Here is a 25947-nt window from a genome sequence, read left to right as displayed (position 1 = left end):
CATTGGCGTAGAAAGGCGGAAACAGCAAAAGGCGCTGAAATCAGTGATAATATAGGTATCTACATTACATTCTTATGAAACTAGACTGTTTCAATATTCTAATTAAGGGGGTGTTTCACAATCTCTGATTATGTTCTGACTAAGCACTAATCCGCGGATTAGTCATTTTTTCGTTTTCACTATATCTGAATAACGCTAACGCTCGGGTTAAAGTTCGATTTGACTAATCAGTGCTCGAACTTCACGTTAGGCGCTATTCCTCGAATCAAAGATGGCGTTAAAACATTCCGAGTTTGACAGCGGAGAAGTGAGTCGAATTTTGTTGCGAATTATTATGGATACCGAGGTTTTTGATTTACAGAAGCAGGTGAAAGGGCGGCGATGCGAAAGCCGCGAGTTTTTAGAGCTCGAATGAATTTGAACGCTTGTATGATCCATCCTGAATTATTTGATTGTGTTCAAAATAAGAAACAATGTATTAATTCGACACGAATCTATCTAAAATGACCTGATAATCAACATAACATAACCAAAAAAATGCACACTTTGCGGTGTGGCGGGAAACTTGTCAATTGGCGTTGACGTTAGCATTCCATAGACATTGCGGCAAAACATGACAGCCGTTGTAGTAGATTGGGTAACTGCAAACATTTTGCGATGTTGCCAGACTATTTCGAGTGTTATCTATCCGGAAGCTCGGCAACAATGGTGAAACGGTCGCCGTTGAATAACGAAGTTATTCTGATCTTTAAAGCCATCCAACGGCTAGCTAGTCAGATATTTAGCCCGACATAGTGAAATACCCCCTAACTCTCTCCGCAAAATTTTCGCCGTTAGCCACCTGATTTCTTTTTTAAATACCGTTTCTATAACCAGCGCAGAAGGTTCCATCGGTGATGAACTTGGAGTAGAAGACCGGGTTAGACTTGATGCAACTGAGGTCGTCTGTAACGGGCATGGTGGCTGAAGTTAGCTGGGTGGCCAGCGTGTCCTGCTCGGTGAATCCCCAGCCCACTACCTGCAAATATCACTCTCATTACTACTCGTACATACACATAAACACCACATATCTACAGTATTTATATACAATTTTTGGGATTTATCAGAGGTGGTAAACAATTGTATTAATCAGTACTGTATCGTAGTTTAATTATTAGCCTGAAACACCTATACAGGGTGTATCGGCACTAACCCGACAAACTTTAACCAGCTATTCCTTAGCACATTTGGAGTAAAAAATGTTATGGGCACTTTGCTGTCCGGTAGTTTTTACATCACTGTCATTGGTTTTGCTTTTCGTGCTCAACAGCTGTTATAAGCAAGTATGTCGAAAAGCGTCTTGGCTCTTTCGCACACACTAAATAATAATAGTTAAAAATGAGACGAATGGTGCCGTGCCATTTCGTTGTGATTGTAAAAGTGCGCCAATATAGGTACACACGTGCATTATTCAACGGAATTGGAATAAAATATTGCCAGATGGGTTTTCAAACTTTGACAAAGGATAAAACAGTGGTGACATGTGGTGAAAATATGAATAATATTTTTTTTATAAAAAAAAACGTTACCGGACAGCAAAGTGCACATAAGATTTTTTACTCCAAATATGTTAAGGAATAGCTGGTTAAAGTTTGTCGGGTACGTGCCGATACACCTTGTATAAATTGAAAAAATCTTCCGAGAATAAATACATCACGCCGACGGAAATTTAACCCGCAGTCTTCTGATTGCCGGTCACTTGTAATTCAATAATTATTTTGAATAATTCAATAAATATAATTAATAATTTAATTCAATAATAGGATTCAATTCCCGTCGGCGCGGCGCCATATTTTTTTTCTAGGAATATTTTTTCAATTTATAGATATATGTCGCGCGAGTAACATTTTCACGCCTGTTATCAAAACCAGTAGACGTGTTGTTAGCTGATCATTGTAATTAATAATATTCGGTTGTTTGTGTAGCGCCGTTTTTGTGATAATCTCAAGGGCGATGTTTTAGGACTGTTAGGAGTTGGGTATTATCAGCGCCTTGACAATTCGGCACCCGGAGCGGACTGCTCCAATTGCGCCAGCATAGGGCCGTCCCTGCAACTACTCCTATCACCTCCTCCACTGCAGATCATCCAAATCTTTTGCAACCCTGTGTGAAATCTTAATATTTTGTGTAACACATGTCATTTAGAGATTTTAGTAGAGTATTGTACTGCCCTGAAGTAACTACAGTTTTATCGAATCTAATCATAGGAAAAATCCCATCATAATCATCAAAGGTTGCCTGTAAGAATCAATAAATACCTATGCTTACACTCAATAACATTATGTTGATTGAAATTACCACTTAATGGAGGCTTATCCCGAAAGTTTAGACAATTAGTTGTTGGACAATTAGAGTCAGTTGGATAAAAATTACAATGCATTTAGCCAGTTATGGAACGGAAATAACATTATCCCATTAGAAATAATGCATTCGTATGGACTTTGCGTCTAATTGCGGACTAATTCAGCGCAAAATTTCAACTAGAATTTCCTGACAAATAATGCATCGAAGCGATCCGGGAAAGGAGTGAGTTGTTCAATGAGCTTTCTCAGTTAAATGCATACGTAATCACTATCACAAATTAGAGAGAATTATCAGGAACAATTAGATTAATTACTGCAATCGTACAGTATATTCACTCAGTTAAAGAACGGAAAGAAATATTACTATATTTGCGAGCGGAATTGTCAAGGAGCTGATAATAACACCAAACACTCTTAACACATCGCCCTTGAGATTAGTTTTCACGAAAAACGGCGCTACACAAACTTACAAATTGATTACAGTGATCACCTACTTAGGCGTCTACTTGTTTTAAAAAGGTGCATCAAAATTTAACTAGCGGCAGGCGCCATTAGGCTCAGGTCCGGCCCGTGTATACTGTATATACGTAATTAAGGACATTCTATTCTAGCTAGGACCCCGCCGCACAGTGGGCTGAAAATCGCCTTTTATAGACATAGAGACTTGAATTTTCAAGGGTATTTTTTTTTTGGCTAGAAATAGATTCTGCTGATCATTACTATGCTATAAAATTTCGTATGAAGCAATTGCGTGAACAAATGAAGGAGTTATCATTTTTTTTAAATTTGCATTGCACTGACATTAAAAATGAGGCTATCTCTAGAATCATAAGGTTGGCCATTCTATCCTTACACACAGATATACTACTATTTATTTGTATTTTTTGACATACTTCGTATTGTGGCGCAACTAGTGATTTTTTTTTAAATCCTCAAAGTTGAATAAAACACTTTTTAATGTTGATGATTCATTTTAATGCTTAAATGCTTTACATATAAGTAGGCTTTGTCTAGTTTACAATATTTTATTTACACTGCATATTTAAAGCATTTAAGAATTAAAATGAATCATTAACATTCAAAAGTTTTTTTTTTTTTTGAGGATTTTAAAAAAAAAATCGCATGTTGCGCCACAATACGAAGTATGTCAAAAAAATACAAATAAATAGTAGTGTATCTGTGTGTAAGGATAGAATGGCCAACCTTATGATTCCAGAGATAGCCTCATTTTTAATGTCAGTGCCATACAAATTTTTCTTAAAAAAATGATAACTTCTTCATTTGTACACGCAATTGCTTCGTACGAAATTTTATAGCATAGTAATGATCAACAAAATCCATTTCTAGCAAAAAAAACACTCTTGAAAATTCAAATCTCTATGTCTATGAAAGGCGATTTTCAGCCCACTGTGCGCCGTTAAGACCAGTGGAGGTTTTCCCGAATTAGCGGTTGAACAGTAAACCCCCAAATAAAAACTACGGCGAACAAACAATTAACATGTTACTATAGTTTGAACTAATTATTTAAGGGTTTACGAGTGGCTTAATAACGGTTTTGAAGGTTAATTCATAAATAAAAAATTATAAATTATTGGAAAAATAACTTAGTTTTTTTGATTCATGAGTATAATTAGTGAAAAAAATTAGTGTTTTAGAAGAACCGAGCAAGATATTAAGATTCTCTGTTATTTGAACATTATCTTCACTGCCTCAATAAGAAGCAATTTAGAATACAATTCCGCAATTTGGTACCCATACTATAAACACATCAATTACAAATTGAGAGAGTTCAACAAAAAATTTGTAAGCTTCGTCAATTTCAAACTATCATTTTTATTAATTTAGTTTATCACTTTATTAACGCATTTTTTAGGGGCTTTTACATATGAATAGTAAAAAATATATATTATTACAGTACGTATTTATTATAAATAACTCATCTGTCTCAGAAACAATATTTTTGTGATAAATTAAAGATGTCCCCTGACTCGGTATAATTTATTTACTTACTGCATTTCACTATACATAAATCACATTTTGAAGTGATTACGCGCGTTATGCATTTTCGAGGACCGGAGTAAAACTGACTCATGACCGTCACGAAAAACCGTGATCATTTCGCTATAGGAGCCTAGCTAATATTATATACCTAGTTTAGGTCACTCTCCAAACTCAGCTTCGCGGTCTAGAGGCATAACGCCCGACTCTCGTCGTGAAGAACCGAGTTTCGATCCCCGCTTTAACTATTTTTTTTTTCTTTTTGTGATTTTTTTAATACGAGGAAAAGTGAAAAAATGCTCTCGTGCTGCGACTTTTAGATATTTTGACTATATGATATTTTGGTCGAAATATAGCTTACAAATCGAGCCGGTAGAGTCGCTCGGTATTTTGATTAATTATTTTTATTTTGAATCATTAAAATTACTAATCAAGGCCGATAACGCGTCTAATTTAATTAAAAAAAAAAAATAATAATTGTACTAACCCTCGCAGACGTGCGTGACAAGTTTTTTTTAGTAAAAAACACAGCCGTAAGTGAGTTTTTCAAAATTTAGAAATGTTTTTCAAATTCAGACTCCATACGGGTATGAGACTGTTAAAACACGATAGATATTTTTCAAAACGGACAAATATACGAAAATATTTTGAAAAACGACAGATATGACTTTACACTGCCGATATATCTTCGATTCGACCCTATATAAAGCGTTAACGAGACGGTATGTGATAGGAGTACACGTTGTATACGCGGTTCTCGTCGCGCGAGATACCTCTCCTCGCGGTCTAGAGGCAGAGCGTTCGACACTCGTTATGCAGGACCCGGGTTCGAATCCCATATTTTTATAACTTTTAATTTTTTTTACCACATGCTACTTATAAATATGTCAATATTAGGAATCTAGTTAAGCGTTCATTTGTTAACAACACGCCTATAAATAAATTTATGCTTTTTAAAACTATAATTTACAGCATTCTGAATAATAATAAGATGAAATGAAAAGAGAGAGAGAAGAATACTAAAAGTTTTACTTCCGTCGTGCGTAGGCTTGCCACACACTTTTTTTTTTTCTCATAAAAATCAACCTCACTAGGACTAAGCCTGTATCGAGGTTATATTACACTCCATAAGTATTCTGAGCAATGAAGAATACATATCAGAATTTCTCTACTAAAACAAACACCGACTTCTATTATTACGTAGTGGAATCCGAAAGCTTATCAATGCAAGTAATTCTGGACTATCTAATGCATCATTTAGAATTTTCTATAGAAATACCAAGTCAGTGAAAATCCTTCTGTCAGACAAATCAAGCATATTAATTTAATTTTAAAAAAGTGTTGTTATTCAAAAAAAAATCTGGAATATTCATTTTGAATGTTAGAAAACATGAATTTATTTTTTATTCTTTCAATAGGTTGTACAAGAATATTGTAATGTGGGTTCCAGGCCGGAGAATTGTATTCAAGTTGATTTCTAACAAAGGCAAAATATGACAGTGTACACTTAGGACGGGTTGTTTCGGAGAATTTGAACAATTCATCAAATTTCAACGTTCATTTTCGGGTTCCGTGAAAGACTTATTCAAGTTCTGTTTTTATATAACTGTAGGCTAGTTGCTTGACAAGACTGAAATAAAAACAGAACTTGAAAAAATCTTTCACAGAACTTGAAAATGAACGTTGAAATTTGATGAATTGTTCAGATTCTCCGAAACAACCCGTCCTTAATATTGTTGAAATTTCTAGTTAACCTAGTTATAAATCTCAAAATTTGTAAGCCCTTGTTAGCGATTTCCGTTGGGTGGTTAAAAGGGAAATATTTTATCGAAAAGTGATGCCTAAGTCTTTAATTTGTGTTAATGTCTGAACAGTATTATTATCAATGTTGTAATTAAAGATCACTGATTTTTTAATCGCAAAGTCTGACTATTTGACATTTTGAGATATTTTAGTCAGTTTTCATTGCACCAAATTAACAATCTGTTGATATTATCTTGAATAACGATAAATATTTCAAACATTTCTAAAAATTTTGAGGTCATCAGCAAAATGTAATAAAAACATTATTATACAAGAAAAATATTGAAAAACAAGATAAATAATTTACTAATAAAATAATTTTAACAGTATACTTTTATTCTGTGGGGTATTTTGAAGCCTGTTTTCCCCACAACAATGTAATCTTAATTGTTTAATAATGACGTAATTGCGATTAACTTATTTGAATGTCTTATACTGTTTAGGTTTAGTGAACACGCTTAGAAGTGGGGAATAAATAATTTTCCTTACTTTATCAATAAATGTTATATGAGGGTCATTGATTAGTTTATTGATTTATCATTGTTGAAGTAAATTTAATCGAACGCCCTTTCTTTATATATTTAATTGGTTTAAGCTCATTGTTGTCAAGCGGGAAGTGATTATTCACTAAGAGATGTTCTGCGAATTTTGAATAAGTGCTTTTATTAGTGTAACATCTTATATGTTCTTTGAATCTAGTTGAGAAGGCCTTTCCCGTCTGTCAGATATAAATAGCGTCACATTTTAATTCATATATGCCACTATTAGGATTTCCACTTTTTGAGTTTTAAGGCTTGTTCCTATGTTACTATTGGTTCTAAAAGCTATATTTAGACTGCATTTTTAAATATATTTTGTGTTTTTAGGCATATGGGACCTATAAATTAAAAATATATTATTTCCCGGATAAATTAAAAAATATATATATATTTCTTTTTTTTTCAAAAAAAGCCAGCACATTGTGATTTTTAATACATTTGTGAAATTTTAATAAATGAAACGAAAATATTTGGTTTTAAGTCACTTTATTGATATATTTTCTAAGTAGTATGTAAGTTTCTAATAATGTTACCCCATTACTTCACTTATCCCCCACCTCTCTCCTGACAAATGAGTATTGCTGATTTATTAAAATTATCTATGAATTATTAGTAAACCGGTTAAAAACGGAACTGCAGGCCGCTTCCTGATAACTTTTAGTAATTCGTAATAATAACGGAACACGTGTTCTTGCACAAGCGTTGTCTTAATAAAATATATTGACAAAATGTTAAAGTGTTGGGCTTTTTATGAATACGTAATCCGACATCATGAAAATTCATTGGTATTTTACTAAAAGTTTATCAGGGAACCTATACATTCATTCGTTAAGAGCCTGCAATACAATGTTTAACCAGATAACGAATAATTTGAAGAGATTCTTAATAAATTATCAATAAGTTTTCTTAAAATTAAAATTGTGCGTAATTATGTGTTTTGGGTCATGCAATAAAAATGATAATTGAAAATCTGGTCAAGTAACACCACTAGGTTACAGGTACACCATTATTTGTAGTATTACCTTATTTAACGTACTTAAATACTCCACATAATTAATTCAATCTAATTAAAGGTTACAAGGAGTTATAAGGAAACGTCACTATGTGTACGTAAATACACAGTGACAATCTGATGCCACGTTCTTATAAATACGTTTGTATAAGAAAGAGATGATATAATGGAGCTCTGAACAGCAGGACCATAAGGATCCGGGTCCTTAGCTTCCTTTGGAATGGCACTACAATCATTCATGGCGTATCTGGCAGTGGTTTTAATGCCAATGCCCTATTTAGGGGGAGGAGATGGAAGGGCTGGGAGTAGGGCTTTTAAAGCGGTTTAAACCGAAACGGGCTAACCGGCTAATCAAAATCGGATAAACCACGGAAGAGAAGGCTGATAAGGATAAAAATTATTTCCAGTGGCTACTAAACAGTAAAGTTGTCAATTGATGGAGACTAGCAGTCCGCCACAGAGTTCTGTAACTATCCCTGATGTATGGAACTGATTGTGGTAGAGCAAGATTAAAATGAAAGCATTAGATTCCTGACAACTGACGCACTGTCCACATTTTAATTACTGCTCAACTATCCTTTTCCTGTGTAACGACCGAGAACAAAATAAATTTAAAATTCTACAAAATAGGGCAATGAGAACAATACTCAGACGAAATAGATATTCAAAAGTAAATAAAATGTTAAAGGAACTAAATTGGCTAACGGTGAAACAAATATTAACCTTGAATATGATGATATTTGTACACTAAATAGTAAACAACCTGCTACCTAAATATTTTTCAAATAGAATTGTATACAACAAGGACATACACAAACATAAAACAAGGACGTGCAATGAAATCAGGCTACCAAAAAAGGACAAGGCGAATACTCAGAATAGTATTCTATATAAAGGGATGAAATACTATAACGCGCTGCCGGAAAACCTTAAGTCTGCCCCAATTGGAAAGTTCAAGATGTTGTGTAGGAGCCACATCAAGCAAGAAAAAATATATTATATTTATATGTAACAAATTAATTAGTCATTTGTAAACTTAAATGTACAAATAACTAAAATAAAATTAATAAATAAAAAAATCCCACTCTAGTATACTGTCCCTTTCTTTATTGATAATATATATATATATATGTGTACCTACTTCTGTATTTGATAGTATTTTTTTATAACATCCTGGTGATGGTACGTAGGTACAGAAACCGATAGACAGTGAAAATATATCAATAAAGTGAATTAAAACAAAAGTATTTTCGTTTAATTTATTTATATTTCTTGTTTTCATAATTTTTCAATTTTATTTGCATAATATCCATTTTTAACCGCGATGGTTTTTATCGTTGTATTTTCTTTCTCATATACTTTATTATCCAAGGGAACGTTAATGAGTTGTACCATTGAGGTATGTTCCATTGAATGGTAAGCTGATAATTTATGAGACCAAGGATGGGTTGAGTATTCATTTTTGTGTCCGTAAAAGTTGGTTTTAGGTGGTGGAGCAGATTTTATTACTAATAGTGTTAGCCCAATTAGTGAAGATATCGAACTCGGTTGATCGGTTATCGGTTGATGCCTTTCCAACATATAAGGATATCATTTACATATCTGACATAGAATATTATATACTTAGCTAAGGCAGACTTAAGAATTATGTTTTCAATATGATCCATAAATATCTCCCCTAGAAGTGGGCTTAATGGTGACCCCATGAGAAGACCGTCTAATTGTTCATAAAAAGAAAATAATTTGTTTCTACGAACATTTTATGAGCTGGAATAACTATTTTCTTATTACCGGGTTGATTTTACACTCTTCCAAGAAATTTTCAATTATCATAAGGCATTATTTAATGGCGATGTTGTTAAATAAGGATTTTTCATCTAAAGAAATGAATTGACAGTAATGCGGAAAATAATTTTTTTAACTAGTTCCATTGAGTATTTGAGGCTGTAAATTATAATAATAATTATTATTATGTTAATAATAAAAATCAGTCATTTTAAATACATGTAGGATTACGAAAGATTTTTTAAATAATTATATTGAGGGATCAGTAGGATTTATAGGTCCAATTAGAAGTTCTACCGAGCCGAACCCTCTGATATGAAAATATCTGGAGTCGGTGAATTATTTTCCCACTTGATCTGATAAAGTCGGAAAATATACAATAAAATGCATTACTTGCGTTTATATTGTTTCTCTTACATATTTTGTACTATTTGTAATTTGAGTGATCTTTCATATAATTTTATAATGTTGTATTTTTATTTGATTTATTGACGTATGAAAATTAATATATCTTGTGTCTGCATTTGTGTATTAACTGTTAACCGTTTTTATAACTAGACGAATGTAAGCGTAATGAGTAAGATCAAAAAAGGGACGCTTAGATGGTTTGGGCATGTAGAGCGAATGAGCGAAGAAAGGAGTGTATGGAGAATATACGATGCAAATGTGAATGGTAGCAGAAGTCGGGGACCCCCGAGGAAAACATGGCACGACCAAGTGAATCAGATACTTGATTCGTGCCATGTCAAGAGTCAGAACAATAGAAGAGTATGTATGAGACGATGTATGAATTTGAATGAGGCAAGGAGTGTGTGCCAAGACCGGGTTGTTTGTCCGTCCTCTCTGTCTACCTCTGCGGGGAAACGGCGTGATGGTCAGTTAGTTTGTTAGACTATTCTCACGTAAGTGAGATCATCGGTATAAACCCAGCAGAAATAAATTAATAATACTTGTTTTATTTAAAAGCCCCGAGGACATAAAAAATAAATGTTTAAATCGCGGTGGTTGAAAAATTGCGAATTTTGGACAGATCCGGGATGTTTTGATGATAACAAATGAGAGTCAATGAAAATAGAACTGTTCATTATAAACAGCCAAGATAACACTCTCCGTGTAAAATGTAAATTCACAATATTATTGTATTCGTATTGTTAGATCGTGCCATGAATAAAGGAATTTTGGTTCAAGCATTTTTGTTAAAGGGAAAACTCGACTTTTATTTTTATCAAGACGATGTAAAATCAAAAAGGTAGAAATAAAAATAATCGACGAATCGCTTTGGAGTACTACATGTTTTAGGGGGGACCGTTATCATTATTATTTCCTTGAAGTTGACTTGATTAAATTTGTGTTTGGTATATAATATTTATGATGAAAGGGGAAATATTCTGTACATTTTCTTTAGAATACTTAAAAATATCTATTTTTGGGAAATTTCGTTTGCTAAAAATAATATTACGGTTCATCATTTAAACATTGACAACATGAAAAACATTTATGTTGGGCATGAAAGATAAATTATTGGGTTGGCTTGGTAATTATCTTAGCAATATGGTGATTAGCGTAAATATTAATTCTAAAAAATCTTGAATATTTGAGTCCACAAGTGGGGTTCCTCAGGGGTCCCACCTCGGCCCAATATTTTTTATTATTATTTATCTATGACATTGTTGACCAATTTAATGATGCAGAAATCCCACTATTTGCTGACGACTTAATATATAAAATAATACGATATATAAACGATTGACAAATTTTAAATAAAATTGAAATATTCGATGAAAACTTGACATTCATTGCACACATTAACTATACAGGGTGTATCGGCACGTACCCGACAAACTTTAACCAGCTATTCCTTAGCACATTTGGAGTAAAAAATGTTATGGGGACTTTGCTGTCCGGTAGCATTTTTTTCAATTAAAAACAAAAAAATTAAAAATTTCCACACTACATCTCTGTCGTTGGCATTGCTTTTCGTGTTCAACAGCTGTTATAAGCAAGTATGTCGAAAAGCGTCTTCGCTCTTTCGCACACACTAAATAATAATAGTTAAAAATGAGACGAATGGTGCCGTGCCATTTCGTTGTGATTGTAAAAGCGCGCCAATATAGGTACACACGTACATTATTCAACGGAATTCGAATAAAATATTGCCAGATGGGTTTTAAAACTTTGACAAAGGATAAAACAGTGGTGACATGTGGTGAAAATAAGAAAAATAATTTTTTTATTAAAAAAAACGTTACCGGACAGCAAAGTGCAAATAAGATTGTTTACTCCAAATATGCTAAGGAATAGCTGGTTAAAGTTTGTCGGGTACGTGCCGATACACCCTGTATAAATAGTAAGGTTCTAAAAATGCTTGGCTTAAAGGACTTAAAATCAGTTAAAGTCCTGCAATCCTTTGCAAGATTGTATGAGAACCCTCCATAAATCATTAATTGGAAGTCACGTGGAATATAATTCACCCATTTGTTCCCCTTTGTATAAAGTTCACTCTAACCAATTTCTTAGGTAAGTAAATGTTAAGCTAATTGACAACCCTGCCATCGTTGCCACTATTAAATTCCATGTGCCGACTAGGAATAAAAGACAAAATATAACAATATTCTGCAAAACATACACAACCAACTATCAGACACAATCACTGACCAATAGGATGCATGATCAGGGCAACAAGTTTGGGGGTACTATTGATATATTTACTGACTCTATTTATAGGACTAAGCGTAATCTATGGCAGCACTTTGTTGAATCCTACAATTTATAGTAGCGTTGGTAATGTAGTTTTAGTGAATTGCCTTATAGGGTAGACCGAGGCTATTCGGATCACTTTTTATGTTTTCTTGAATAAAATTAAAAGTAATGCATTTTCGAAAAAAAAATTTATTTTACATTAAGCATTTGACATTTTTATATGTTTTAATTTTAATGATCATAACATAAAGTAACTTAAAAAAAAACATATGACTATTACTGTAGACCTCTCCACTGATCCGAATAACCACATATATATGTGGTGATTCGGATCAGTGGTGGGGCTACTCGGATCAAACCCGAAAAAATAGTTAAGTATGAAAAAAAAACAAAAACCAAAAATAGGTTTTAGAACCCATAACTTTTATGAAAGTATCATGACACTTATTACACTCTTATTGGCTTACACACCGCACAACTAAAAACTTTATTAAAAACTTTCTTGTCGTAAAATTTTTCGTGGCACCATTCTTCGCAAGAAGAACATTGAATCCAATCTTCCTTTGGAGGATGTACAAAAGCTTCATTGCAATAAATGCAAAACCACTTTCTTGAAGCCCCAGCCGATGAAGAAGCTGAATTTACGGAAGATTTTTTAACTTTAAGTCCCGGGGTACCTTTTCCTTTGAACTGTAATTTTGGGCGGTTTTTGGCAAGAGATCTTTTGATTTCCTTTGCGTTCGAGGCTTTTATTTTTTCTTCAGTATCTTTACGCAATTTGGAAACGTTTACTGGAGATGTAATATGAAAAATTGGCACCTTTGCAACGCGGGAGTTCTTTTTAGATGGCACATCCTTTTCAGGAGGATGTGCCAACTATAATTGTCGTGTATGGGATTCCGTAGCTCACAGCAGCACTGCGTAATCCCATTTCACCGGATTTTACATTCCTAACGGTTTCATCCATTGCAATTTTCGACCATGATTGATTAGTCGTCTTTTTCACATAGTTGCGCACCATCTGTTTCAAATAAAAATATAAAACAATTAACGCATCGAATTTTAAAAGCATTAAAATATGATCCAAATAGCCCCCCCACCGTCGGTCCGTTTAACCTCACATTTATTAATTTGATATTTACTCAAAGTAAAGTACAAAAACATACAAAATGCAATTTATTGCGCTTATTCTGTTTACTGTGCATTTGATTGATAAATATATAACATATGAACATGACTGAATAGCTTACCTTTTCAGAAAAAACACTAAGAACGCCTAGAACAATATTACATCAGGCATTTATTTGAGACGTAACTTGTACGATCTTCACACATATCGATTTTTAGCAGTCAACCCACGCAATCTGTAATATCGGTAATTTTACTATTATGACATACGGTAGATGGGGATGCTATGTCTAAATTCTTTCATTGTCATTTGGTTACAATAGCCAAGATATATCCATATTGCTTAGCTTGATCCGAATAACTCACCCGATCCGAATAGCCTCGGTCTACCCTATGTAGCATTGGTCCAGTTTCTATATTATTTTATTTTCGATAGCTCACTAGGTTTATTCTAAAATCAATGTAAAAGCCCGGTTGGGAGTGAAACCAAAACCAAAAAACTCCAAAAATGTCTTTACTATAGAATCTCACCAGAGTCCAAACTCAAGCATCGCATCATACTGGAGAAAGTTGTTGGTCCCATCAATTTAATGCTTAACGTCTTTTTTTGTTCTCATTAAATATTGTAAAATTATTGTATTATTCTTGTATATATGCTTTATGGGTTGTGTGGAATCGCACAAATCTCCTCATATTCCGGAATAATAACTTTATTATTATTAACCCTAATTGAAGAATTATCACACTAAGCGGAAAATGTTATTTGTGACGTGATGGAGAACTTAGCCAACCTATAAAATGAACTCGAAACGCCTGGGTGACAACTAGGTGCGATGCCAACGGTGACAGGATAAATCATCACAATGATAATTCATCACATCTTTAAAAAGTTATATAATGAAAAGTGATGAAAATTTTATTAACTGGGTTAAGTAGGTTAGGTTAGGTTAGGTTAGGTTAGGTTAGGTTAAAAAAAAATTCATCGTTTCTAATGACTTTATATCACTTTTTAAAAGTGTGTTGAATTGTCACTGTGTTGAGTTATCATGGAACCGATGCCAACTAATCCACCGACAGGTCGTGAAATACGCTATCATCAGTATCATCCCTAATGTTTATATTATACTTACAGTTCCAATGGTGTTGAAGATGGCAGATTTGTCAAAATTGCTGTCGTCCCAAAGGCAGATGGGCTGCACGTAATTAGAATAAGCCACCCTTGCCGACAATTTGAGAATGGCGATATCGTGTGCCAGGGTGGACCTGTCGAAACCTGGGTGCACCAGGATGTCAAAAACCTGCAAATAAATATACAGTTAGAACCGTATGGTTTGCACTTCTATGTGGAATATAAATAATGCTTTCTATTTTTACATATTTTAAAAACACAGTAAATTGACGTTTTGATCGTAATCAAATGATTATACGCAAAAAGATCGTAATTATCATTTCCTCGTAAGCGCATTTGATTGTAAATTATAATTTGATCGTAAATATTTAAAGTTATTCTTCAGTATACTGTGTACTGTACATTATCTCTTAAAATAAATTTTTACAATTAAATCAGATTAAATATTTTTACTTTTACATGACACGCAGATACTATTACCTATTTGCTTACAATTATTTTGCTTACGATCATTTGATTACGATTATTTTACCTATAACCGTTTGAAATTAATCCTAACATTAATACATTTCTCTTTCGTTATCCATATTTTCAATACAAATTTAATTTCGGAAAATAACTTGTAGGTAATGGCAAATCGTTTAATTTCTCGTCGATTAAAATAAGGTATGTATTATTATAAGGTATTTAATAATTTAGCGAATATAGATTAGAAATTAAAACACGGAAATCGATGGACAAGAAATAAATAAGTACGTTTGCTGAGCTGTAATTTAGATGTTTTGCACTTTTATGACTATTCTGTAAAAGAATATGATCGCTATTGTGGTAGAGGTGGGTCCTATGAGTACTTTTCGTTACTGGGTACAATGAGTACAGGTACAGGAAAATACCTGGTAAAAATACCGGTGACAAAATACTCAGAAGTATTTAATCCCGACCTGGGGATTGATTCAGAATGAGTAATTCTAATCGCATAAATTCTGCCCACATATTCCCCACAAACATTCTACTTGAGCTTGATTCCCCCTTTCATTATTCGAAATCCGTGGGAGGGGGGGGGTTGTTAGAGAATTTCTGTAAAACATAATTCCCCACAAAAAAATTTCAGGATGAGTACTCCCCGTGAAATATTTGAAATCCATGGGGGGGGTTGTTACAGAACTTCGCTGGAAAAAAGATTCCGCACAGCCAAAAACATCATACGTGATTCCCCACAATAATTTTTCGAAATCCATCGGGGGGGGGGTAGCTACGGAATTCCATCATTTCGAAAAATTCCTCACATTTTTCCGGTCGCAAATACCCATGAAATATACCAATACCTGCTAAAGATACCCATCAAAATTACCCATCGAAAATGCCTATCAAAAATACCTACTGAAAATAACCGTCAAAAATACCTACTAAAAATACCCATCAAAAATACCCATCAAAAATACCTACTAAAAATACCCATTAAAAATACCTACTAAAAATACCCATCTAAAATACCCATCAAAAATACCTACTAAAAATATCCATCAAAAATACCTATCAAAAATACCTGGTAAAAGTACCTATTAAAAATATTTAGTCCCGGTATAAAATACTCATTAGTATTTTGGAACCTGGCCTGCGATTCTGGAGTTAAACGATCAATCATTTTCGTATGCGCCGTCTTCGAGTGAAAAACTACTAGTCGTCGCAACTAACTTTTTCGAATGTTTCAATTTTACGTATTCTTGAGCGTCGAACGGTCGAAGTTGGTAGAAGAGATTATTATATTGGCACCCCTGTGAATATTGTCTATGTTCCTGATGTTGTTGGGATTTCTATGGTGTGACTGTCAAACAGACAACAGTTATTCGTTATTCAAAACAGAAATGGCTGCGGGACATATTACAAATTGCCAAAAGCAACTCTTAATTGAGCTTGTAAGCTCCGATAAAGACTTAGTAAGTGGGAAATTTTCACCCACTTTTACATTTGCGGAATCCGCGCGGTAAAACGAAAATTGACAGCTAGACTAGATTTTGACAGCCAATTCCATAGAAACGCCAACAACCTACCACTCGCTGCCCTGTTTCTACTGGTTATACCCAGTAGTTGTTGTGTGGAATGACTTTTGACGTTTGGCGTAGAAGTATGTACCTTCGACCAATTTCGGGAATAGCAACGACGACCAACGTACGTACTTTCGACGGCGATTACGAGCGCCCTCGATTCAGGAATAGACCCCCAGGTATTTTGGAGATCTGTCACAAGTACAAAGTATCGCATGGAAATACCTGGTACTTTTACTGGGTACGATAAATACGCCTCACCTCTATATTGTGGTAGCACATAATCAGTAGGTGTGTTTAACCGACCCATTATGGCCATAATGCAATACGAATAACTTTATGGTATTTTTTGTATGTTATATTTATGCGATAACTTCATAAAATACTGGCGATAGTTCCAGATGGAAGGCCATGGTTAGCCGCCCCATTAAAATTGGGGAAAGGTTCTTCAAATGCTTTCTGAGGAGAAGCTGGAGTAACTAGTGACCGACTGAAATTACGATGTCGGTTTCGACCAATAAACAAGTTTCGGCCGCGGTTTCGGTTCCGGCCAAAAATTTGCCGAAACTTCGGCTCAGCCGAAACCACATTCACTTTATCACGTTCGGCTTTTTCCTGGAGCTTGTGTAATATAATATACATTATAAACAAACAACAAAAATGCTTTTGGCCGTGAAAATCTAAAAACTTACCTACATTATATGCCTTTAGAATAACTTATTATTATTTCATTATTAATTTTATTTTATAAACGGAACTTATAATATAAAACTTGTCACAAAGTTCATTTAAAGAGTTTGTAATTTGAAAATATTAAAAATGTTTTCAAAGTTTATCGTTTAAAGCATATTTAGTATAACTATTGTCCTAACTAAAGACATTAAATACTAGACTCATAAAGTGTTCACTATAGTTAAGAGTTCTAAGATATTTTGAATTTTTTACCTTTAGTTAAAGTAGGTACTGTGAAAAACTGTTACATAACAACTAACCAAAAAGCGCTAAATTTAAACCAGCTTATTCATTAAAATGATTTATTTTATTTCGTTGTTCATTATTTTATTTAAGACGACACAAGACTAATTAATTAACTTTGCTCGACGCTCACATTTTAATTATTTCTAATGAACGTGTTACTAAAATTTCAAATGTTTCTAGAGGGATCCCTATGGATGAAAGTTATTTATTTTTATGTAATCATTAAAATATTTTATGTAAAACGATTTGAAAATTTTATAAAGCGTTTTATAACTATAAAATTAGCGTTAAGCACCAGATTTTATTTTTCTATACGATGCATTAGCAACTTCCAGAGGGATCCCTCTAGAAATATTTGAGATTTTAGTAATACGTTCATCAGAAATAATTAAAATAAACCCCACGGAAAGATTGATTTTCTAGGCCTGCTGGGGCAAAGTCGATTGTAGGTCCATCTATTAAGAAGGGCTGTGCGCCGAATATTATTTTTACATGACCTAAACACATGTCACTTATATCGTTAAAATTCCCACTATTATTTTTAAAAATTGATGGGGCAAATTCAACTGCAGGTCTATCCAATGCTCCAAGGCCGCTCGTTGCATATTTTTATGCACGGCTGCTTCACTTACGTCGTTAACATTTTGGCTTTTAGGGTATTGTCTCGTCTTAACACTAAATTTACTGATCTCTCAAGTTCAACAATAAAACACCTAATTTCTGAGTAGGTACTTATAAAGGTTTTTTTAAAACTTATTAATAAGTTTCAGTTTGGGCCGAAACTAGAATAGAAATCGAAATTCGTTTTCGGCTGAAAATCTAGTTTCGGTTGGTCACTAGTAATTTATTAACGTGTGGGTATTACGTACACTTCTTTCCTGGGCATCCATATCTCCCCCAGCCAGGTTGTACTTCCCCAGTGTGACGAACATCCTCTCAGGCAGGATGACAGCATTGTTCTCGTGTACACAGTGGGCGGCTGAAACCAGTCAATCGGGTTCTTTTCCATTACACAATTATTACTGATGCTCCAAGAAATACAATCTTGCCTAACAATCTCCAATTAATAAATTATGTAGCCGTGATTACTGATAATCATTAATGTCAAATTTAAGTGCAGATACATGTCATGGTGTACAAAGGTATCACGATTCTAAACATAATTACACAGGGTGGGAAATAATAATAGATGCTGCAAATTAGGTAGTCAGATGAGGAGATGCATTAATTTATCAGATGTTTAGGTACCTGTTTAAAAATCAGGAATATTTCTAGAAGCCACTGACATCTACTGGTAATATTACATACTAACTATTACCGGTACTTACCCAAAATATAATTACAGAAATATTGGACTAGAAGGCTGATTGTAAAATGTAATCAGACCATTTCATTCATCTTTTAAATTATTTTCCTTTTATTTAATAAAGACAAAAATTCCCGAGTTATGCCACCATGTTATTAGCGGAATATTATGTTGCTATTTCAGTGGTGGAGAACTTAGCTGAGCAGAGGACTAAACCCATGATGCCTGGGTGGAAACCTAATGCTTTAGATGGTTTATTTATGACCAGTGCTCCGCAACCGGTGTGCCGTGGCACACTGGTGTGCCGTGAGCCGGTCACAGGTGTGCCGCGGTCAAATTCAATGTATTTGACATTTTACAATATTTCATTATGTATTTAATACACAATGACAAAATATTTTTCATAATATTGTCTATTTTTCATTGTCTGCAGATACTGTTAAAAGACGTATTCACAATAATATTAGAAACACTGATTAGAAAACTGCTATTGGCTGAAAAATTTGCGCTTCAGATCAACGAAACAACCGATATTAAAAATAAAGCACAGTTGATAGCTATTGTACTTTTCGTTGACGAGGACTTAAAGAACATTATTTATTTTGTAAGGAGGTTCCAGAGCGAACTACCGGTGAAGAATTTTTTCAAGTAACCGATGATTTCTTCAAAATATATAATATTAAATGGAGCAATTGCATTGCTGTTTGCACGGATGGCGCTGCGGCAATGACGGGTGGTAAAAAAGGTTTTGTCTTTTATGTAAAACAAAAAAATCCAACGTTACAATTTACACACTACTGCATACATCGAGAAGCATTGATGGTCAAAAATTTACCGGAGGAACTTTTGAACACGATGAATGAATGCATTAAAACCGTAAACATAATTAAATCAAGAGCCCTAAACTCGTGAATCTTTGGAATACCTACTTTGTGCAGAAATGGGAGCCGAATATGATTTTTTATTGTTTTATACTGAAATTCGTTGGCTATTCCGAGGCAAAGTTTTGGCTAGATTGTTTGAGCTTCGTTACGAGGTGTGTGAGTTTCGATTAAATCAAAATATGCCCAAACTATATCAGTACCGCGATGATAATTACTGGATAGCCAAACTTGCATACATGGCTGATATATTCGAGCATTTGAATAAACTTAATAACGAACTTCGGCAGAAAGTGTTGCAAAAAGGATGTTTGGAAATGTACCAAAGGATCAACCATAGTACAATTAAAAACAAACAATTAACTGTGGATCTGGCCCAACAACATTTAAGTACCTATGCTTCAGCAGAAATTTGGTCGATATTTTTATTCCATTAATACGGAACAATACGATTGGATTCGAAATCCTTTTGCAACCAATGCAATAAATTCTACGGAAGCAATGCTTCTGCAAATTCGAGTGGAATTTACAGATTTAAATAATGACATGACATTAAAACTTCACTTCTCCGAAGATCAATTAGATGTTTTCCGGATTTACGTTAAAAAAGAATATCCTCACATTTCCATCAAAGCATTCTTAACACTACTTCCATTTTCAACGATATATTTATGTAAGCAAAGTTTTTCAACGCTTGTATTGATTAAAAATGATAAGCGGTCATGCTAAAAGGTCTTGACCAAGAATTTCGGGTTGCGCTGTCAAAAATCGAGCCGAATATAAAACTTTTGTATTCATTGAAACAAGCGCAGGTTAATAAACAATCGCAGGTTAATTTAACAATTAATCGCTCATTAATTTATTATTATTTTATAATACTTACTAAGATTGCGTAAAAATAAATATGTCATAGTACCTATGTAATTTGCTAGTTGAAAACTTTTATAGTTATATGTATGTATGTATAGTTTTCAAATAAAAAAGAAATTATTGTAAAATTTGTGTATCAATTTTATATGTATATATTTTAGCTTTTGGTGTGCCGCGGAATTCTACGAAGAAATTTGGTGTGTCGTAGGTGAGAAAAGGTTGCGGAGCACTGCTTTAGACTACTTGACCTAACTAACTAACATTAACAATCACGCCGTTTCTCCGCAGGGATAGGCAAACGTATTGCCACATACTCCTTGCTTCATTCACATTAATACATACCCTTTTTGTTATTCTAATTTTCCATTCACATTTGTGTCATATATTCTCCTTACAAACCATCTAAACGTCCCTGTCTTTCTACAAGGAATCTTTCCACACACCACACATATCCCTCAGGGAAAACATTTCAGTCTACTTTAATCTTTCCTCTGCCAGGAATGGCTATGCCTAACTTCAATTCATCAGGGTAGGTATCAGGTACCAGCAACTGAACTATGTTATGGTAATTATATACACTATATAAAACTCCCAATAGAAGCAATCATTGCAAAGATTATGTTTTGTTCTTAACTATTCGTTATACAGTCTGCAAGAATGAGATTTTCTTACTCTCTATTGTAAACTATGTTTATAATATAAATTATTATATGTTAATAGAGAGGCATTCACTAGGATTGTAAATAACTCGTGCTAGATGAATTTATTCAATAATCTAATCATATGATTACAGTATTATTGATTTTTAATTGGTAGTTACACATTAAAAATTACAAGAAATCGCTGAACACCAATCATTTATTATTGGTGGAATAAAGTGGAAACAATATTACGTGACTTCCTTTAAGGAGAAGATACACCACATTATGTGGATTGCAATAAATTATAATAGTTTGGTATTCATTTGCATTCATTTATGATTACATCATTTTAAAATACATTTGTAATGAGATTACTGTAGTTCTTGTAATACAAGCAAAACAAGGGATAACGATCAATAATTTTTCACAAAACCCAAATTATGTCTATTTTTCAACAACCTATTAATTTAAATCATAATGAAAGAGAAAGGGGCCTTTTTGGCCCGGAGCTCTGTATGCCACTATTTAAAAAAAACAGGGATAACGATAGAATGGCGAAAGTAATAATTGTAACAAAACTCAAAACAGGATCTATGCAACTTTATTCCGAGTCTCATATCTTATACTATGTTGTAATAATAATCCAAACCTCTTTGGAATATATCTTGGTATTTATAACCATATATAAATTTTACTAGCTTTACCCGGCTTTCCTCGGGGACTTATGAATGATTTGGGGTAAAGTTTTGAGGTTGTGAATTCTAGTTTACCTGTCAACTGGGTGCATTTTAAAAGTGGAAATACTATTATTGTATTAAAAGTATTTGTTTCACTTGATCGTTCCATCGACTTATACAACCATTCACTTCCAAGTCATACATGGTCCTCAAATCTTTTCGTTCATCATTTTACCACAAATTTCCAGAGATGTGCTTTATTTCAAATAAATCCATTTCAAATGGAAATGCAAAATGCAAAATGGGTATTTTCCATTTTGCATTTTAAATGCTTTTTTAAAAACCATTTTGCATTTTGCATTTTAAATGCTTTTCTCAATGCATTTTCCATTTTAAATGCTTTTTTGCAACATTCTTCCTACTATCTCCACTCATCTTTTTTCATAAGCCCCGAATATCAGTCGGTCCTCAACCTCGCTATGAGAGATAATTTACATTTGTCAAGTTGCTCCCTGGTAGGAGCCCTGGCAATTGAGTGATACAATTACAAAAAATACTGCTTCAAATACTGAACATGGGGCTTTAGTATTAAATGTTAGATAACAGTTTCTATGTTTTTACGTTGGCAACATTATTCCCGCGCAAATTTTTTGTGGTTTCATAATCTGTAGTCGTGGTGTTTTTGGATTTACCATCATGTAATATGTTTGTTCTACATTGATGTCCATTATTTTTTTTTTTTTTTTTTTTTTTTTTTTTTTTCTTATTATTTCTGGCTTTCACCCTTCAAGGGTGTTCTTGGCCATCATTTAAAATTATTGAGAAATGAAAGGTGAATTTAAATATTAATTTTATTTAAATTGGCAAATTTCAAAATTATAATGAAAATTGGAGTCGAGTTCAGACTTAGAAGAGATGAGATGTTGAATGGAGGGGAGGCAATTTTAGATAAGGCTTGATAGAAGAGAGGATATTTGTTTAGAGAGGGACAACCAAAAAATATGTGATCTAAAGTTCCCACTTCTAGACCACAGAATGTACAATCTGGGGAGTCAACAACGTGAATTTTAAAAAGATGGGAAGGAACGGAACAATGTCCGATCCTCATTCGAATGAGTGAAGAAATTTCTTTTTTGGAAAAATGAGGGAATTGCTGAAACCACGGTTTTGATGGAATAGTCCTTTGTATTGAGGCATAGCAGGCTCCCTTGGATTGACTAGCAATGTGCCAATACTCCGACCAAACATTGCGGGATCTATCTTTGATGATGGAAAAAATGTCAGATAGGGGAATGTGGTTTACGAGGGTAACAACAGGGTTGGACGCTCCTTGTTTTGCCAAGGCATCCGCAATATCATTACCCATGACACCAACATGTCCAGGAATCCAAATCAGAGTTACAGTTTTACCAGAGCTTTGAATGGAGGCTATCATCTCTCGAATAAGGCATACAAAGTGATCATCAGGATGAAGAAGAGGACTGGATTTAAGTTTTTGGAGGGAACTGAGAGAGTCAGAGAGAACGAGGGAATGTTCAAAATTATTTTTGATTATATATTTGAGAGATTCTATTATTGCAATGCACTCGGCTGAAAATATTGAAAATTGATTTGAAATTGAATGAAATATTCTGTCATTAGAATTATTGTGGTAAACGTTAATACCTATACCACAGTTAGGAGAGTCGGGAGATTTGGATCCATCAGTAAATAAAAGAGAAAAGTTGGGCCATTTAGATGAAATAATGTCATTGAACATATTATTGACAGTTCGGGCCGGGAGATTGGAATGGCTTTTAAGGATTCCGATCCCTTCTATTATTGTTGGGGATAGGGTGACGTGACTATATTTTAATTTGTATAAGGGAAGTAGATCATTTTGGATAATGTGAAGCTCTGAGAGAGACTTAAAATTTTTACAGATGTCAGGAAGAGGTTTAGTTGAAGCTCTGATTGTAGATGAATGAGTTGAGTGAATGAACAACGAGACGCTGGGGATAACCTGATGACATTTAGAATTTAAACATTTAAGAACAAATTTGTCAGCAAATAGTTGACGCCTTAAATAAAGAGGAGGATCAGAACATTCTACTTGAAGGGAATTGATGGGTGACGATTGCATCGCTCCAGTTATAATTCGCAAAGATTTAGATTGAATTTTGTCTAATTTATCAAGTACATTTTTTGAGGCAGTACTAAAAAGTGGGCAGGCATAGTCAAGATGGCTTCGAATAAGTGCGTTGTAAAGCAACTTAATGCAAGTAGGGTGAGCACCCCACCAAACGCCAGATAATGATCTGATGATATTTAAATTTTTTTCGCATTTAGTAACTAAATTATTAATATGGGAAGACCATTTAAGTTTCCTATCAAATGTTACTCCCAAAAATTTTACTTCAGAAGCGTTGGGGATTGGAGAATTTTTAAATAAAATTTGAACGGGGGGGTTTTTATGGCGATTTGAAAAGGTGACACACTGAGTCTTTTGGATTGAAAGTTCAAGACCATTTAACGTGAGCCATGTGCAAAGGGCATTCATGGCTTCGTTAAGATATTTGACGGCGAGAGGGATGATTTTGGATGATAAGAAGAAAGCTATGTCATCTGCGAACTCAATAACTTTTACTTGTGGGGGAATAGCGACATGCATATCATATGTGTATATATTATACAGTAAGGGGGACAATACATCGCCCTGTGGTAAACCCTTCCAAATAGACCTACTTTGAGGAAAAATATCTGGAAGTTCAATGAAAATTTTTCTATCTAGAAATAGATTAATAATAGATTGAACAAACATGGGGGGAAGGCCAAGGCCTAGAAGTTTTTTTTTCAAGATTGGGATGGAAACATTGTCAAAGGCGCCTTCTATATCTATAAAGACGGCAAGACAAACTTCCTGTTTAGAAATTGATAAATTAATATCAGTACTGATGATGGCAAGGTTATCTTGAGTGGATTTTTTTTTCCTAAATCCAAATTGAGATGGAGAGAGAAGCTGTTTACTCTCGACAAAAAATTCTAATCGGTTTTTAATTAATTTTTCATAAAGTTTACTGAGGGTGGATGAAAGAGCGATTGGCCTGTAGTTGGATCCAGAATTTGGTGATTTGTTTGTTTTTAAAATAGGGATGATTATTTGACAACTCCAGTCATCAGGCATTATACCAGTCTGGAAGATTTTATTTAAGATGCTTAAGAAGTGGTTTAGAACATTATCATTACTATTTTTGATTATGCTGTAAGGTATACCATCTCTGCCTGGAGATGAGTCCTTGACTGTTGATAAACAATTTTTTAGCTCAATTAAGGTGAACGGAGAGTCTAGCCAATGATTAGACATAGGAGTATTATAGATGGGCGTTATTTCATCTAAGTTAGGTACAGAAGGGGGGGCAATTTTGTCCAAAAATTCATCGATCCATTTAGAATGAGACGCTCGAGGAGATGGTGAACTGAAGGAGGATCTAAATCTTCGGATCATAGACCAAACTTCCGAAATTGGAGTGTTCGGAGATACTGAACTGCAGAAGTTGTACCACCCAGATCTTTTTTTTGACCTCAATACCCTTTTGGCATTGGATTCAGCATTTTTGTATATAAGATAGTTCTCCATAGTCATATTGTAACGATAGGAAAGAGATTTAGCTTTCCGAATTCTTACTACTTTGGAACATTCCTCATCCCACCAGGGAGTTGGAGGGAGTTTTTTGAGAGATTTAGTTTTAGGGGGAGGATTTGATTTATTTATTGCAGTTATGATCATTGATTTGAAGTTATTATAATCATCTTTGACGGAAAATATATCGGTGGCGGGTGAATTTAATAGGAACTTGTCCATATGAGAGTTAAATTCATCCCATTTGGTGTGTTTCGTTTTAATTTTTGTCGAAATATGAGACTTGTCTGATTGGAAAGAAGTTTGATAAGTAATGGTGATTGGGAAATGATCACTGGAGCAAGGGTCGGGGGACACCACCCACGAGGAGAGAGAAGCCAGACTAGTAGAACATATCGATAGATCCAATGCACTGGGGTTTGTGCTGGGGCGTGAGATCCTAGTAGGAGATCCGTCATTCAAAAGGAAAAGGTTGGATTGATCTAGGAAATCCA

The 25947-nt window shown here is 34.0% G+C and overlaps 1 protein-coding gene across 1 annotated transcript in view; it reads right to left on the bottom strand.

The window, feature by feature from the left end:
* The window catches only part of LOC149421409 (chymotrypsinogen B-like), a 35683-nt gene that overhangs the window by 2058 nt on the left and 7678 nt on the right, over nucleotides 1-25947 (bottom strand). The window contains exons 2-4 of the mRNA XM_089634748.1: nucleotides 18329-18438; nucleotides 14438-14605; nucleotides 862-1018 (exon numbers count right to left, since the gene is read on the bottom strand). Coding sequence (XP_089490874.1) covers nucleotides 862-1018; nucleotides 14438-14605; nucleotides 18329-18438 — 435 coding nt within the window. The remainder of the gene's footprint in view (nucleotides 1-861; nucleotides 1019-14437; nucleotides 14606-18328; nucleotides 18439-25947) is intronic.

This window comes from Hesperophylax consimilis, chromosome 8 (assembly GCF_061612785.1).
Source record: "Hesperophylax consimilis isolate HC1 chromosome 8, BYU_Hcon_1.0, whole genome shotgun sequence".
Classification (NCBI taxonomy): domain Eukaryota; kingdom Metazoa; phylum Arthropoda; class Insecta; order Trichoptera; family Limnephilidae; genus Hesperophylax; species Hesperophylax consimilis.
The sequence above is the reverse complement of the archived record's forward strand: the minus strand, read 5'-3'. Positions and strand labels throughout refer to the sequence as shown.